At 40.8% G+C, this 17,585-nt stretch overlaps 1 protein-coding gene across 5 annotated transcripts in view; it reads right to left on the bottom strand.

Annotated features, from left to right (window-relative positions):
* The window catches only part of LOC144022225 (zinc finger protein 516-like), a 72,254-nt gene that overhangs the window by 28,921 nt on the left and 25,748 nt on the right, over window positions 1–17,585 (bottom strand). For all 5 annotated transcript variants that reach the window (XM_077526860.1, XM_077526858.1, XM_077526856.1 and 2 more), the window contains exons 2-3: window positions 10,325–12,565; window positions 5,057–6,274 (exon numbers count right to left, since the gene is read on the bottom strand). In XM_077526860.1, the coding sequence (XP_077382986.1) occupies window positions 5,057–6,274; window positions 10,325–12,065 (2,959 nt within the window). In that variant the 5' untranslated portion in view covers window positions 12,066–12,565. The remainder of the gene's footprint in view (window positions 1–5,056; window positions 6,275–10,324; window positions 12,566–17,585) is intronic.

Raw genomic sequence — 17,585 nt, 5'->3', positions numbered from 1 at the left:
TGTAATTTCCATTGGTTTTTAGTTTAAAAAAAAAATATTTTACTTCGTTAACAATTTTGAATTAAGCCATTATGTTGGTGAAAATTAAGCGAATAATACGTTTTTATACATCAAGACATGTTTTCAGTTGTTAACGTATGTTCACATGTTCAAAGGTGAATAACTCTGAGGTGACTTGTTCAAACAAAAAGGTAACATTTTAATATGTCAATTTGACTTAATGTGCCAAGTTTAAAAGTAGATCTAACTACTTTTACAAGGACATATTAACTTTTACTGCCACACGTTGTCAAAAAAAAAAACAACAACTTTTATATGACAAAGGCTTTGATCATTTACATCATCCTTGAAAACGTTCAATTTCATCAGATTTCATCATGTTTCATTGTAATTTCACAAGCAATGAGCCCAATTAAAAGAGATACAATGCTGCCATCTGCTGGCCATAGTGTTTTTGATTCCACAACTCATTGACAAGGCAGCGCGTACTGCACTTAGACGGTGAACTGCCCATTGATTAAAAAACAAAACAACAACAACAAAAAACATAGTTGACATCATTTAACGTTTATGGCAGCATACATCGTGATATTACCAATTGTTATTAAACGTTTTTGGCGGTCAAAGAGTTAATGTGCCGTACATATAGTGCCTGAAAGTTACATTTGTGAGATTATATGGCCTTTAGTGGAGTCGAGGTAAAGTAAATAAATGATTTTATAAGCACTCCAACATCCTATAATTGCCAGTGGAACAGTTACCTGTGTTGCCAAACTCATACTCTTATGTTGGAACCTTTTATATTTATAAGTTATGGGCAATTTATAACTAAGTTGGCTTCATTTGATTAAACATACATTGGTGAATGCAAAGAACTTAGCGCATCATGTTGAATCTTCAACATAGACTCTCCTTTAACGGCCTTTTGTTTTTGTTTTGTTTTCAACTACAATAATAATAACTTTGGTTCATTCCAAAATCATGTTGAGTTTGAGGCCAAATAAAGTCATAGAGGTCAGTAGTGTGCACACACTGAAAAGGTGCACATCCACACAGAAGCATGGCTGCAGTGGTGGAGGTAGGCAGCATGAGTAGTGGACAAGTGCAGGCATCATTAGTATGTCTAATGTGTCATTATGAGCGGCTAGCTCCAGGGGCTGGACTGCTGCTGTCACACAGCATCATCTCACAGGATGACAGCCAGACACACACACCGCATAAATTACAGGCAATTAAAACGCCCCGGCTGTGATGTGCCCGCACCGCTGCCCGTGTGTCACATGTCAGGTGTGTGTGCCTGCCTGCGCGTGTATATGTTTGAAGAGTTGTATATTGCTCCAGCTCAGGACAGTAAAGGCCTGGACCGGGTCACACGCTGACCAACTTTGTAAAAAATTGAGGATAACAACTGTCACTTAGCGAATATCAATTGCTTCCAAGTCCATCAGTTCCGTAATATGACAGGGTTTGGTTATAGATTGAATTGGTGTATTTTCCTACATGATCTACCTTGTACTGCCACCATTCCTATTCAATGAAAAACAGATGTAGCGTTCCTTTTATAATCCCACGCCTCTCGATAACTGTGTGATGACTGATGTGTTGAATCATGGTTCTTGTTACAAGGCAGGTGAAATAACTGCTTTAAACACTGTATCAAGAGACCCATAACTACATCATGGTGATGCAACTCGAACTCGACTTTTTAGAGAAAAGGTAGTTACGCTACAGCAGAGGGTTGCAACCTGTGGGTCTTAAGTCTCTCTCCGGTGGATCTCTAAAAAAAATTAGATTTTTTTTTTTTACATATTTATTTTTAGATAAAATATTCTTTAAATAAATTGATTAAATAAAAAAATAAATAATAAATAAGTTTACATAATGTCAGAGCCCAAATTTTTAAGAAATAGAGACAAAAAGTAGATGAAAAAGTTTTTTTTTTTCTTTAAATACCCAAATAAAGTCTGAGTGACCATAAAATTTACAAAAAAAGCTGAAAATTCCCATAAAATGGCCATGATAATGCAACAAAAATGTCAGAGAATTGAATATAAAACACATTAAACAAAATGTTCAAAAAGTGAACATAACATTTCCAAAAACAAAAGAAGAAATCCTGAAAATTAACATAAAAATGTCCACAAAATTTCCAGAAATGTCAGAAAATTGACAACAAAAAGGCAGAAAAATAGACATAAAATGTCTAAAAAAAAAAAAAAAAAAAAAAGGAGTAAGAAAGGCAGAAAATTACCAAATGTCCATAAAATGGCCAAAATGTCAGAAAATTGACAGGACGGCAAAAAAGTAAAAAAAAAAATATGAAAAAGTATGAAAATTTATAACACACACACACTCCAAAATAAAAAAAATAAAAAAAATCCATCCATCCATCCATCCATTTTCTTGAATGCTTATTCCTCACAAGGGTCGCGGGGGGTGCTGGAGCCTATCTCAGCCGGCTTTGGGCAGTAAGCGGGGGACACCCTGGACTGGTTGCCAGCCAATCTCAGCGCACACAGAGACGAACAACCATCCACACTCACAAGCACACCGAGGGACAATTCGGAGCACCCAATGAACCTGCCATGCATGTCTTTGGAATGTGGGAGGAGACCCGGAGAAGACCCACGCAGGCATGGGGAGAACATGCAAACTCCACCCAGGAAGGCCGGAGCCTAGACTCGAACCCGAGTCCTCAGTACTGGGAGGCGGACCTGCTAACCACTTGTCTACCGTGCCCCCCCCCCCCCCCAAAAAAAAATGGAAGCCGAACAGTAGAAGAAAATTAATCTCAAAGTATTGGATGCTGCATATTATTATTATTATTATTATTATTATTATTATTATTATTATTATGGTGCCGCTCTAATTAGCTCTTGGGCCCACAGTACATTCGGCAACCATAAGGCACCGTTTCGTCCATCACAATGTTCAAATGTTTTGCGGCTGCAAACAGATTTTTGGTTATTTATTTGGCTTAAAATGTCTTTTTTGACAGTAAAGGTTGCTGACCCTTGCGCTACAGTCACACAAGGCCCAAGCAGAAAGCTGCAGCAACCATGTCTTCTTTCCATTTGTTATGTGTATTTCTGTATGTTTACATGTGAGAAGCGGGGGGAAGCAGGACAAGAAAGATAAGGGCAGAGTGGGGGATTAGAGGTGACGGAGAGCGTCTCTGGCACCCCGACTGTTGGCTGGCCTCTGGTTACTTCACTTCGACTCGGAGCTGCCAGCCCTTCTCATTGATGCATTAATGAAAGACAAGACAGGAGCTGGATGGAAAACACAGGCACCCGAAACATACACATGCACACGCACACATTGCAGAGGAAAAGAGAGAAATACTTCGCTGCTCAAAAAAGGTCACTTTATAGCATGTGACTCAAAGGGCTAAGGCGGATGGTGACGATATGCGCCTGGACGGGTGACAGTGATGTCATGCGTCTGCTCTAGGGCTGTTGTCTTTGACCCCTAGCTCCACACAGCCCCACTTGACCTTAGAGACACAGCTGAAAATGGGAAAATAATGTTGATGTTCGGTAATGACCATTTCCAAAGCAGCTGGTGGGGTAATTATTCTGTCTCATCTCTCTCTCTCTCTCTCGCTCTCTCTCGCTCTCTCTCGCTCTCTGCCTCTTCTGTTTCCTCGTGCCCTGTTTTGCCTCCCCCCCATTTGCATCTGTGAGAGTCTCTCATCAGGCAGAGCCGTGACCTTAACAGTTTGTGACAGCTTTCTGGGAGAGTAGAGCTGGACACGCAGGCATGCCTCACAGACCTGAGCGCACCAGAGGTTCTCTCACGTCTTTCGCAGACAAATATAACATTTTAAAAAAGAAAGCAAAACAACAGAATACAAATACACAGCTATTTTGAAGTGCACATGCTGCCCCAGATGCAGCCTTTTATCATACCTCACAAACATGCACATGTTAATCTGATCATTTTAAGAAACCATTTTGCAAAACTTTGTCAAGCGTACGAGTTAATGCTCCGTGTGTGGTGACACTTTCATTGTGGTTACAGTTCAGAGCCTGATAAGTAGCTAAACATGAATATTTACCGCTTAGTAAAAACAGCTATTAATTATTCGATTTATTTAGTACGGTGTATCTAATTTTTTCGCCAGTGAGCGACGAAAAGCAGTTGCAAGTGTACATGCCCTCAATAGAACCACTGTCAATATTAAGTCTAAAAAGAGAATTGTTGACTACTTAATTGAATTCAAATGGTAACACACAATTCAATTAAGTAATCCAAAATGAATATACTAAGTTTAATAAACTCAGTTACACTTAATGACATCATAATTAATTAAACTTAATATATTGACTTGGATGGGCGGCACGGTGGACCAGTAGTTAGCACATTCGCCTCCCAGTTCTGAGGAATCAGGTTCGAGTCCAGGCTCCGGCCTTCCTGGGTGGAGTTTGCATGTTCTCCCCGTGCTCGCGTGGGTCTTCTCCGGTCTCCTCCCACATTTTAAAGACATGCATGGCAGGTTAATTGGGTGCTCCGAATTGTCCCTATTGACTTGGATTAACTTAATTCAATTGTGGGTTACCACGTGAAGCAATTCAATTACGTAAGTTGAACAATAATTTTCTTCGGTTCAACAATTCTCATTCTAGAGTGTGGAAAAAGATTATTTTATAGCGCTTAACCCTATAAAACCAAACATATCATTAATACAAGACATTTTGAGCCCTATAAGTATATGATCTGACACATGCATTGCACGGATAATCCATTAGAGGGCAGTATCACTTAGCTGATGGCTTTTCCTGTACTTATTAATAGTAGGAAATGTTCTTTTTATTAATCTGTTTGATATGTCTGTTTATATTATTATAATTTTGACAGTTATAAATGTACGAATTTAAAGCATTGTTACCGGATCCAGAATTTTCTCACATATATTTCATGGTTCATTTGTTGGACATGTATGCATGTCTAGTGTAAAATGTGTCTTCTTAACCAGATTGCTATGCGATATGTGTTGATCCAAGTTTAAAAAAACAAAAAAAACAAAAAAACGGAAAGAAAAATAGTTTCTTACCAGAGGGATCCAAAAGTGAATTGGTGGCACCCCAGCGGTGGTACAGCGCAGCCAGTTCATGGGGACTGTAGTTTTTGAGGAAGCTGAGGATGTGGTTTGGCATTTCTGGGATCTCTGAGATTTGCTCCTGTTTCACATTCCCGGGCAGGGAGGATGATGAAGAAGTCTGAGGAATGCCTCCATATGTCTGCGTCGCTCTATAGTGCCCCGTTGCCGAGCCGCGTGCGACGCTACTCGGCCTCGTAGCATGAGTTTGTCGCTGGCCGAGGGAGTTGGTGAGCGGTTGATGAGAGGAGCCTCGAGCTCGGTTGTACTCCGCTTGGGTACTGTACTTGCTAGAAAGCATGAATCCGAGTCCCTCCTGAGGCATCATGTAACATTCTGCCCTTTTGGGAGCTGTAGCAGAGTTGAGGCTTGGGGCTGGGGAACGGGAGCGGGTGCTGGTGATCTTCTCATTAGAGCTGGAGGTTGGCAGCAAACTCCTCCGAGAGGAATTATCGACTTTGGGTCTGGAGCGCGGAGGCTGACTCTGAGCGACTCTTGCAGCATGCGATCCTGAAGTGGATGTGGAGGGTCTTGATAGTAAAGATGAAGAGTGAAGGGATGATGACGACGCTGTACCTGCTTTATTCTTTTTTAGTACTTCGTTGGCCTGGGTGGGGGGACGCGTGCGTTGGGCACGGACAACTTTTGGCAGCGGTGGACATTCCTTACCCTCCAAGACTGGTGGGGGGCCAGTGCGTCGCCTGGAGGACAAGTCTCTTGGCGCCTTGGTGTTGTTTCTCAGAGCCCATTTAGGCACCAGATTGGAGCTACTACTGGTCATGCGATGAGCCACAGTTTGATGCATCCACAGGACCTCAGGATAGAGAGTAGAATGGGAGCAGAAGGAACACTTGTGGTTCGGGAGGATTTTCCTGTCTAGGGTTATGGGGGCTTGGCCCCTGTGACCCTCAGCCCTCATACATAAATCCACAGGGGTAAAAACATTCTCGCAGGGAGAAGAGCATGTTGAAAGAGGAGCAGGAGGGGATGGAATATTTTCCAGACCTTGCAGAAGGGCCTTCTTCAATTTGGGGTATCCAATGGGGGTAACTCTCGGAACGGGGCTGGTTCTGTCTTCGGAGGCAGCCGGATGCCGGACACGGACATGAGCCAGGTAGGTATGCGACTCAGTGGTAACAAAGTCACACAGGCTGCAGATATAAGGCCTCTCATCTGCAACAGAGAAATGTCAAATTAGAGGTTTGACCAAAAAAAAAAAAAAAAGCGTCAGTTTTTTTCCCCCATGTTTTAAGTAAAACATAAAATTTTCAAATATTTCACTAACTTCTTATTGCCACAAAAACTTAGCATTGTTTCACACTATTAACATCTAAATTCTATGACTGATAATTAAAGTATTATTTTGAGCATAATATTGTACTGCAGTAAATTTACACTGTACATGAGTAATAGACTAATATAGTGTTGTGTGCAGTTTTAAATGTTGTCCACTTGATGGCGGTAACACACTCTCTGAGAAAACACTATTGTGGCAGTCATTTAGCATGTCACAAAAACAAACACTAATAAAAACATTTTTAGCTTTTTAAGAAGCTAAAACACCCCCCCCCCCCCCCCAACACACACACACACACACACACACACATACAGGACTGTCTCAGAAAATTAGAATATTTTGATAAAATCAATTATTTTCTATAATGCAATTAAATAAACAAAAACTGCCATACATTCTGGATTCATTACAAATCAGGTGAAATATTGCAAGCCTTTTATTGTTTTAATATTGCTGATTATGGCTTTTTTTTTTTTTTTTAACTAGGTCTGAGGAAATATTCTAATATTTTGAGATAGGATATTTGAGTTTTCGTAAGCTTTAAGCCATAATCAGCAATATTAAAATAATAAAAGGCTTGCAATATTTCAGTTGATTTGTAATGAATCCAGAATGGCATTTTTGCTTATTTAATTGCATTACAGAAAATAATAGACTTTATAAATATAAAGTATAAATAAAAATATATATATATTTTTTTAATTATAAATATAAAATAAAATATAATATAAAAATAAATATTCTAATTTTCTGAGACCGTCCTGTACATATACACGTCTGGTAATTAAGGCATTATACTGTAGTCGCTCGGCTACATACACACAGGGTCACATGACACAATACAAGTACTCTCTCAGTACCATTTTCCTCTAGCCTTTCTCTTTTACACCAGTAACATGACATCTGTTTTTCATTTGGCACCTTGTTGGCAGTAATGACCAACAAACACAATTCACACACTGCCAAAGTAAAACGCTACATTGAATTGGAAGTTTAGCAGTCTGCTGATTACATGGATATGAATATCAGGCCACCTTCCATACTTCTTTTTTCCATACAATTTTAGGTCACTAAATGGTCTACATACACCAGTCATTTAAGTAATAGTTGTGTTTGAAATATGATGTTTACTGGGTGTTGGAAAGAAACTAAATCAGAGGTCATGATAGTAAAGCAAAGTATGAAGACAGGTAAAAGAGATAATACCAACCCCGCAAAAATTCTACTCAGACACAAGAGGATGGGGGGGGGGGGGTTCCTGAGACAGGAAGACCTGAAATAGCACACAGCTCAATCATGCCTGAAGAAATGTTTCTTCTATTTTTGATCATCACTGTGAGCAGGGAGGACTAGGAGCAACCAATAACACCAATACCACTTCACCGTTGCAAGCAGTTACAGCAAATGCATCCAGCTCTTATGTTTTAAAAAGTTTAATGAGACTGCCCGCTCGTATACTGCGTACAGACACTGCCACATTTCATCATGATTACAAGTGTCTGCTCTTGTAAGGGCAGATTGCCCATTTTTGTTTTACAGTAGTTTATACACTTTTTGGTTAGTGATGTGACAAAAAATGTTTCAAAAAAAAAAAAAAAAAAAAAAAAAGAGCTCTCCAACACTGCAATCAGTGCAATGTGAATAAAATGCATTGAGTTTCAATAAACGTGTTTTATTTGATTGCTCTGTGTACCGTTTAACTGTAAAGATCATTTCCAGGAACAGTGAATTTTACAGAGCAGTTTATTTTTTATGATTTCTTTTACAGAGCAATATTTAGAACAAACACATCTAACAGAGGGCCTTTGTAGTTTTGATATTCGGCCACATGGTGGCATCTGTTCAACAATCTAGAGAGCTGAGCAGGAAAAGATCTCAAAGGCCATTTCATGAACAGACATTTACTACCCGTTAGTGGAGTCACGAGACTGTAGTGGGTGATTTGAAATGAGCCACAGCCATTTAATGCCAGTGTCTGCTTATGATGTTATGCCAGAAAATTAAGTTAGCATATCAAGAAAAGAAGAGTGGCTGTTATAAGCACTGTCATAAACACATTCAACAATAACTCTACATGGCCAATATTACAACATATTATAAGTTAACATGCCTAAGCACACATATATATATATTTATTTTTTTTAAATCAGGGATGGGCAATTTAAATGCTGGAGCGGGGCACCAATATGCACTCTTGATGTATTTAATATTCAAAAATGAATTTCTCAATGCATGTATGAAAGATCCACTATCCTAACCCAATAACTCAGGGTGTGAAATACAACAAATAACATTTAAGGAATAGCTGAGCAGCAAACCAACTTCAAGTGCAAGAACTCATTTCACCCCTAAAACTCAACTCACTCAAAAAATTAATGTTATTGAGGTACTATGTTTTTCCTGCATATCAAAATACAATTAAGGATGTATTCAGACCAGAAAGGTCCTTTAGTCCGCTTGTTTGGTCCGGACCAAAAGCAGATTTCATTTTTTTTTTTCGTTTGGTGGTGTTCATATTCACACTGTGCTTTTTTGCAAGTGGACTATATTGCGCAATCACGTCGACCCGCGTGAGAATCTGTGCTCCCATTGGACAAAAATGACGAGGGCAGAATGCATAACGAAACCAGGAAACAGAGGAAATCATTCAGACGTGCTGCATTACTGTTTTGCATATTTGTGGGATTATTAGATGCAAGATATTTGCGAGCGTCAATGGCAGCTTAATCAAAAGGAGATTCCGTAACGCTGTTTCTAATTTTGGAACAGCATCATCGATTGCGTGCAATAACCAGAGGATCCGGAGTAGCCCCGCCCCGACTACAACATGATGACAGCATTGTGGATCAGCCGTGGTTTGTATTCAGACTGCGAAGCGAACCGCACCATGTGTTTGGAAACAGACTTGTTTGGTCCGCTTGTTTGGTCCGCACCAGGATTCGTTTGTGTGTATTCAGACCCGTGGACCAAACAGTGCAGGTCTGAATATACCCTAAGCTATGTCTGCCAAATAGTGTTGAATGGTGTTATCACAACTTAAAATTACAGTCGATACAGATTTACAAATTTTCAGGTTTTTCTCAGATTATATCTTCCAATTTATGGAGATAATTTGGCAAAGGCTATTCTGCTATGAATTTGGTATGGAAGAATGCACTGGTCTCAAGTCTTGGCTTGAGAGAGATCGTAGCCATGCTCACAACAGACAACAACTCTATCAGCCGCTGGTATATTTGAAATCTTGTAAGTGTACGGACCAGACCTTGTGCCCATAGTGTGTGTTTATTAGTGAATAATCTTCATTACAATGTCCGAGAAATGGAATCTTTGTCAGAGGTGGGCACTCCCATCGATCGTCAATTCCCGTCATTGACGATGCACACTTTTCGGCGAGTGCACAATGACGCAAAGCCTCGAAAATATACACGGACTGAGCATCGACTGAAGCAGGTTTACGTCCGTCCAGCGGGGTGAGTACAGACGGTCCTTGTCATTCCGTGTATTTTTGCAACGCTTCGCATCATAAAGCATTCACCGAAAATGCGGAAGCACTCTACGCATGGTGGACATCGTGATTGATGGGAATTGACGGTTGACGGAAGTTCCCACCTCCGGGTGTTTTTTTCCCTTAAGGTATCATCCATCAGGACACATTAATAGACTCAAATAAAAGATACTTCCCAATTTGCAAAGTCAGAAAGACAGACATGCCCACACTGCAAAATTGTCAAGTTCAGTTAAAACACACACACCCACCCACCCACGCACGCACGCACGCACGCACACTACAAACAAGCTGAATCTTTGAGGCTACAAAGCTATGATAAGCCTACAGATGTTTGTTTGTTTGTTTGTTTGTTTGTTTGCTTGCTTGTTTGTTTTCTGACATTTCGTGAAGGTATAGCATTAGCATCATCATTACTAACCTGGAAACTCTCCTGAGTTAGCAGTGCCCATCTCAGATGCCTGATCTCTGAAGGTGGAGGCCGGTGGAGAATCCCCATACCCAGGGGTAAAGGGTCGGTTTGGGGAGCCGGATTCTGGGTCACTGGTAGAGCTCCACTGGTCTTTACTTCCGCTTTTTTCCTTATCGCCCATCGATGTCCTGCCCCCATCCTTTCTATGGACTCGCTGGTGGACAATCATCTGGTGACGACTGCGGAACACCTTCCCACATTCAAAGCACTCAATGGATTTAGAGGGACCCTGAGACTGGGATGGCCGTTTCCGTTCCTGACGAGATGATGGTCGGTACTCTGAATCGCTGAGGCTTTCTGGTGACTGGTCTCCAGAAGAAGCTTGATTTCCCAAACCAGAGCTGCTGCGGCGACCTGTGCTGCGTTTTTCTTGTATTTGAATGTCGTAACTGCTGTTCTCTTTCTCATAAACCACAGCAACTGTAGCAATGTCTTCCTCTTCAATACCTGCTCCGTCACTGGAAGCCTTTCTGTTGTCTACTGGTTCTACAACTTTTCCTTTCGTAGCCAAATGCCATGCCTGGTAGCTGCAAATTGGATCAAGCTCTGGGATTCTTTGACCCAGCATCATATCACAGTCATCATCCTTAGCCTTTACTGCAACAGGATGAAGGCCTAAATAGTCAAGTAAACGTCTCTTTGTAGCTGGTGAATCATCGTCATCACTGGGTTGTGACTGGTTCTGAGATTTCCTTCCATAACTGTGACTGTGGACTTTATCATGAGCCCTCAGGCTCTCTTTGCTATGAAACAAGTTCCCACATTTCGAACACATTTGGTAAACAGAAGCAACAGAGCCAACAATTTCAGGATCCTGTGCTACATCATTGATAGTGACAGGATGTTCAGCAGAATCCGATTTTGCACGAGACCGTGATCTGGTGTTGTGTGTTTTCATGTGAGATTTAAGAAACCAAGCTTCACGGAAGCGTCTTCCACATATTTGACAGCAATGGTCCAGGATCCCAGCATGTTTCTTCATGTGTGACTTTAAGAACCAGGCTTGGGTGAAGACCTGGCCGCAGGTTTCACAAGGAAAGGTCCCATCACCCTGAGATTCAAGTGTTTCAGCCACAGATTCTTCCTTAACACTTATCTGCTCGCCTGCGTCTACAGTGATGTGGACCTTCTCAATGTGGCTCAGGAGCTGGTCCTCACGCTGGGCCTCATAGCCACAAAGACGGCAGCAGTAAGGCAGCTGATCACTGGCAGGTTTTTCTCTTTTCAAGCTCCTCACAGGCACTTTCCTGCGACTATCTTCTGCACTCTCTCTACTGATCATCCGATTACAAGCTGAGCTGCTCTTGGTTGGACTCGTACCTCCATCAAGACCCTCTGAAACACTCATCTCCTCTTCCTCTGCGGCCCCCTCTTCTTCCTCATTGGAATGGTGGCTAGAGAGTGTGCCCAGTTTGTGGCTACGTATATGAACTTTGAGGTTGCCCTTCTGAGAGGCCCTGTGGTCACAGTAGGGGCATTTATAAGGGCGGGCACCAGTATGCCGTCTCATATGCTGTGATAAAGAGCTCAGGAAAGGGAAGCTGCGGCCGCAAACATTGCAGTCGTAGGATCCCGGGGTTTTGTCATCCTCACCCTCAATATCGTGCTTGGAATTGACCTTGATGGGAGTCAACTTTTCCCTCTGATTTCTCGCCTGAGTATCCATCACCCCCACACTGGGATTAATCATGGGATTTGATCTACCCTGTTTACTTGGCCTCTTTCAGGCAAAAAGGAAAAGAAAAAAAGATCAATCTACTGCTATCTGTTGTTGTACATCTAGAGATGTCAAGTAGGTCTTTGTTAGTTAATTAAAATGTTATCTGCCTGCAGTCATCCAGAGATGAAGCTGCTATCACAGCAAATCATTTAACACTGTCCGGTTACGGGAAACAATGCCAGCTTGCCATCTCTATCCATCGCTGTCAGTAAAGTTATTAAGTGCTTGCTAGCAGTACCATAAAGAAAACAGTTGTACATCTAAAAATGTAAGCATTATGAAATCTAAAAATGTTGAAAAAAATCTGATGTTTAACTCTCTCTGGGTAAAGAGAGACGTCAAAGGGGTTTTAATTCTTCATCTCTCTAGGTACTGTTTCAAAAAAGTCCTGATATCATGTCCTTTCTTCATTCATTTCTTTGGCATCAGCCCTCCATCTTCATATTTTACACATATCAGCAAACATCCACCTGAGAATGAAAGAAAAGTGGAATATTGAGGTGGAAGCAGAGTGGTGCAGGGGGTAGAGATGGAAGAGACAATAAGAAAATGTTAGTAAAATTGTTTACAGAGACGTTTCTTCAAGTAGTAGTCTGAGTCTACATCTGATCATTCACTTTCTACATCATTTGTCAATTTTAGGGTCACCGATAACTCAATGTTATCCCAGCTGACTTCGGGAGAGAGGGTACACCATGGACTGGTTACTTGTAGTGGGTCCATTAATCAGAGGTGGGCAATTTACAAAATTTTGCTGATCCATCATTCGTTAGCGCCCTGGGCACCTGTTCGTCATCGTCAGTTTGTCCGTCACTTTTTCAAGCCAAACCGAACTGTAATTGTCAGTCCATTATTTTATTTTGACCATGTTTCCATCCACCAGACAGCGGTGGGAATTCTGTCAGTACTGACGGACTGTCCGTTGTCAATCATCAACAGAAGGGGCGTCCATCAGTGACGCACTGAAAAACTTTCTGTCAGTGCTGACAGAATGCCCACCTCTGCAATTAATCAACTAAATAAACTAACTAGCTATTTAAAACAGATAGGAGGCTATGACTGTTACAGCAACAATGTAAAAGTGAAACAGGAAATATGTTCCAATATTCTTTCTGAGTAAGTGAGTTTTTTCAGTGGGTCAGAAAGGTTACATTATCTTAAAAAGAAAAGAAAAAAACAAACAAAAACAACATACACACACTTCATTAGGTCACACAACGTCCCCTCAAAACCGAGCAGATTAATCATTCACTCATTTTTGACTGCTAATCCGTTTCAATCTAGCCAATCCAAGATTACTTTGCGCAAGAGGCAGAGGACACCTTGGATTGATTGCCAGTCAATTACAGGCCACATACTGTAATGACAAACAACCATTCATAACCATACCGCACCGCTTTTAAAGGATTCAATTAACCTAACAATCTAACATGCTTTTTTTTATGTGAGAAGAAGCCTGCAAACTCCATACAGGTAAAAGTAGAAATTTGAACCCAGAATCTCTCGACTGTGAGGATGACCTGCTGACCACATACACAGTAAATACAGTACAGTAATACTTTACTTGTTATTCACCGAGTGTACATTAAGTATGGCAGTGTCCATCCCCTTTAAATGTACAACATCCATCTGCATGATTGTGCAATGATTTGTGCAGGCTTGGGGGGCTCTGAAGCCACACCAGCTGAGTTGACACTTTACACAATCATGGTGGGGGTTGAGGGGGGAGGATGTTCCACGGTCACATCAGCAAGATCAGCAGTGCCACCATATTCCCTCCCCGTAATGGCCTCACAAACCCACCTCCACTCACATGACGAGGTTCTTAAGTACACAAAAGGAAGTGGCGGTTCAGACAATTTGCCGTCTATCCTCAAACTGGCACTGAATGCTGTTACAGTGAGATCAAAATAAAAAGGAAAGAATAAGGTTGGTATTTTGATACTTTGGTGTGGACAAATGTGATGCCACAGTCTGTGCATTTACTTTAGGCATGGTCACTGAGTGAAATATTTTCATTATTTACATAGTTGTGGTTGAAGTTATTATTTTTTTTAACTAATGAGACTTTTGCATGACTGTATATTAGGGGTGTCACGATTCGCCAACTCCACGATTCGATTTAAATTTCGATTTTGGGGTCACGATTCGATTTTTTTTTCGATTTTTTTTTTTTTTTTTTTTTTCCGCTCCCCCACTTTATAACACAGAGGCATATGCTTCTGTAGGCTAAGGCTAGTCTATGATCATTGGTTCTATTCATTGTACAGTAAATCTTATTTCAAAAGATCGGCTACATATAGGTGATGCAATTTCCATATTATTTTTGTGTAAATTTATGTAATATATGATAATTGACATTAGGCAGGAATGATCAAATTCAAAGAATTTATTTACAATATAAAGTTAACCGTCTTGTTCTTACTGAAGTGTAAAATAAAAAATAAAAAAACAAAAACAAAAAGTCACAGTGGGTGCCTGCCATCTATTGACTGTTTTTGGTTACAACAGTGTGCTGTGCGTTCCTCTTAAAATAATGTGCAATGTGCAACAACAACAAAAAATATATTGTATCCAAAGTCATGGAACAAATACAGCCTGAACAAACTATATCCCAACATTTACAGTTGCTGGGCATACTGTAGCGTGGTTCAAGTACACTAATTAAATGTTTGAATCCAGCGTTTTCCAAGGCTGCAGGTCTGCTGCTATAAATAGACCTATGGATCTGGCGTTTCGCGCGAGCTGAAGTGTGTGGAAGTTTCACTGTAAATGAGGATGAAATAGTTGGTTGGACCGTTGTTTTCCCACTTCTAGTTGAATTTGATAAATCTAAATCTTTGTGATGCCTGCGTAAATGTCCCGTCATGTTTGTCGTGTTTCCCGTTGTTATAGGCTGGCGGCTCGGGCCCGCCGCCGGCTCCGCTCCCCTAGTATGTATGTGTGTGTTTGTGTCGGCTGGTGCCCGTATAATAGTACTTCAGTTTGAATGCGCCAGCGCGACACTCTGATTGGAGGACTGTGCCAGCGCGACACTCCGATTGGACGACTGTGCCAGCGCGACACTCCGATTGGACGACTGTGCCAGCGCGACGCTATTGTGTATCCGTGTATTATACCCCTATTGGTTAGTTGTTTCTCCTCCGTTCTGTCAGTTCTGTCAAATGCGGTTATTATTTGTTCACCTTCCACTTTCACTCCCTTGTCAAACCCCTGCCTGAAATTTCAATTAAAACTACTCCGATGTTAAAGTCGACCCGTGTTTATCTACTCTATATTTTCTGTTATTGTGTTACTTCCCTTCCCCTTGACGAGCCGGGCGTAACACCGTGGCCGAGTACAGTACGCGCACATAGCATATCTTGCAACTGTGGTCTTTTTTATCGACAACGTGAACGTTGTCGACATAACTCACCGGGAACGCAAAATGTTTCCAAACTGGTGACGAGAGAAGCGGGAGCGGCTTGAAGCACCATTGCTGTGTCTGTCCGCGCTTGCCATCATGACTGCAGGAGAAGTCAGCTAACAAGTGCCGTTAGCTAGTAGCTGAATGGCTGCGTCTCATTTGCTTTCCTGGGAGGTGGCGGTGGCGGCGGTGGCGGCGGGCGCGGGGGGGGGGCATCGAATCGTGTGTCCTCTCTTCTATTTCGATGCTCGAAATCGTGACGTAATTTCGATCGATTTCGATAAAAAATCGAAATCGTGACACCCTTACTGTATATGTTTATGATATTTACAAACTTAAATTAGCTCCATACTCTTCTGCTATAATACCTCACTCTAAACAATATACCGGTACTGTACTTATGAACAAGGTTTTGTATTGCAGCATCTCTGTCAAAATTCATGAACATTTGAAACATGAAAAAAAAAAAATTTTTCATTGTTAATGTGAGAGATTCAAGCTATTCACTGGGTGGCCCATAAGAAGATGGATGCAATTGTTAAAGACCATAGTAGAGCTATTGCCAGGCTCTAATTATGAGAGGATAACTGATCTTTACCACAAGAGGATTTTAGCACACGAACAATTGCACATCCTTAGACTTGCACTGAAAATTAATACCCTGTACCAGAGCCACTTATTTATGTCGACTCTTTATTCTGTTGAAATCAGTGGAGTCTTAATGCTTCCTGCTCAAGTTCTGACTTCATACAAAGTATAGGCTGTGACTCAGATGTGGCTTAAAAGTTTAAAACATACAAAACACAACCAACAACAACAACAATATTAATAATAATAATAATAATAATAATAATAATAATAATAATAATAATAATAATAATAATCCCACTTAGTGTCTTTCTGTCACATTTTATTTTTTTCAGGACAGCATATATTTTTTTTATTTAATGTATTTATTTTTGCCATATCAGCAGGTAGATATTATACAGTATACAAGAATGGTTATGACATACTGCATTGCAGTTGTATACACAAGTCTCAACTTTCCAGCTCCATTTGGTAAACAGTGACTGGAGCATCGCCTGAAATGAGATTTCACTGAATTTTGATGCTAGTAGCCCTGAGACCAGGGATGGGCAAATTCGGTCCCCGAGGGCCGGGGTCCTGCATGTTTTGGATGTTTCCCTTCTCCAACACAACTGATATGTGATCAGCTCATCAGCAAAGTCTGCATAAGCCTGATAACCATCCTGTCGATTGGAATCAGCTTGCGTTTGACGAGAGAAACCTCCAAAACCTGCAGGACTCTGGCCCATCTAATACGCTACAAGTCAACAGCTGGTGATAGCTGATATAAAGTTTAAACAAGGTTTTTAACCCTGTAGTATACAATTTATGAAGGTTCTTTTTGTTTGCAGGTCATTCGGTTTTTGTGGCTTGCCACTAGGCCTGGGTGACCGTATTTTGATTTAAAAAAAAAAATTAAAAAAAATTTCAAAAAAGGACACTTGGCCCAGCCTCGAGATAGTTAAATGATGCTCAAAGTTTACTCAATGATGCCATTCATATATAACTAACATTTGCCTCCTCCTCTGGGTAGAAAATAAAACAAAAAACATAACTCACTTTTGAAGTCTTGACAAATGAATACATAATAACCTAATTTTGTAAGCCCAAGATTTTTTGGACGCCCTCTGATTCGCAACGCAGAGCGCTACCAGTGAGCAAAAGTTCTGGGGCACTGACACAGCTCAGCAAGCTTAGGAAGTGAGGTATTTAAAACTCTGACCTACATCTTTCTTTAAAAAAAAAAAAAGAAAATACAGAAAATACAGTACTTTAATATATGTCAATAATAACACACACATACACAAACACATATAAAACCAACCTTTCTTTTTCCCCTCGTGATCGACTTGGGAGCAGTCTGTCTACAAGTCGCGGTAACATGGTGCACTCTGCCTCCCATTTGTTGCGCAATGATTTTCATGAATTTATATATATGTGGACAATTGGTCACCCTACACCCATACATTTTTATCTCGTCAGTTATAACGATCTTATAAGTTATAAGCATTCTTTCT

The sequence above is a fragment of the Festucalex cinctus genome, chromosome 7, assembly GCF_051991245.1.
Source record: "Festucalex cinctus isolate MCC-2025b chromosome 7, RoL_Fcin_1.0, whole genome shotgun sequence".
In the NCBI taxonomy this organism is placed as follows: domain Eukaryota; kingdom Metazoa; phylum Chordata; class Actinopteri; order Syngnathiformes; family Syngnathidae; genus Festucalex; species Festucalex cinctus.
This window is presented reverse-complemented; position numbering and strand designations above follow the sequence as displayed.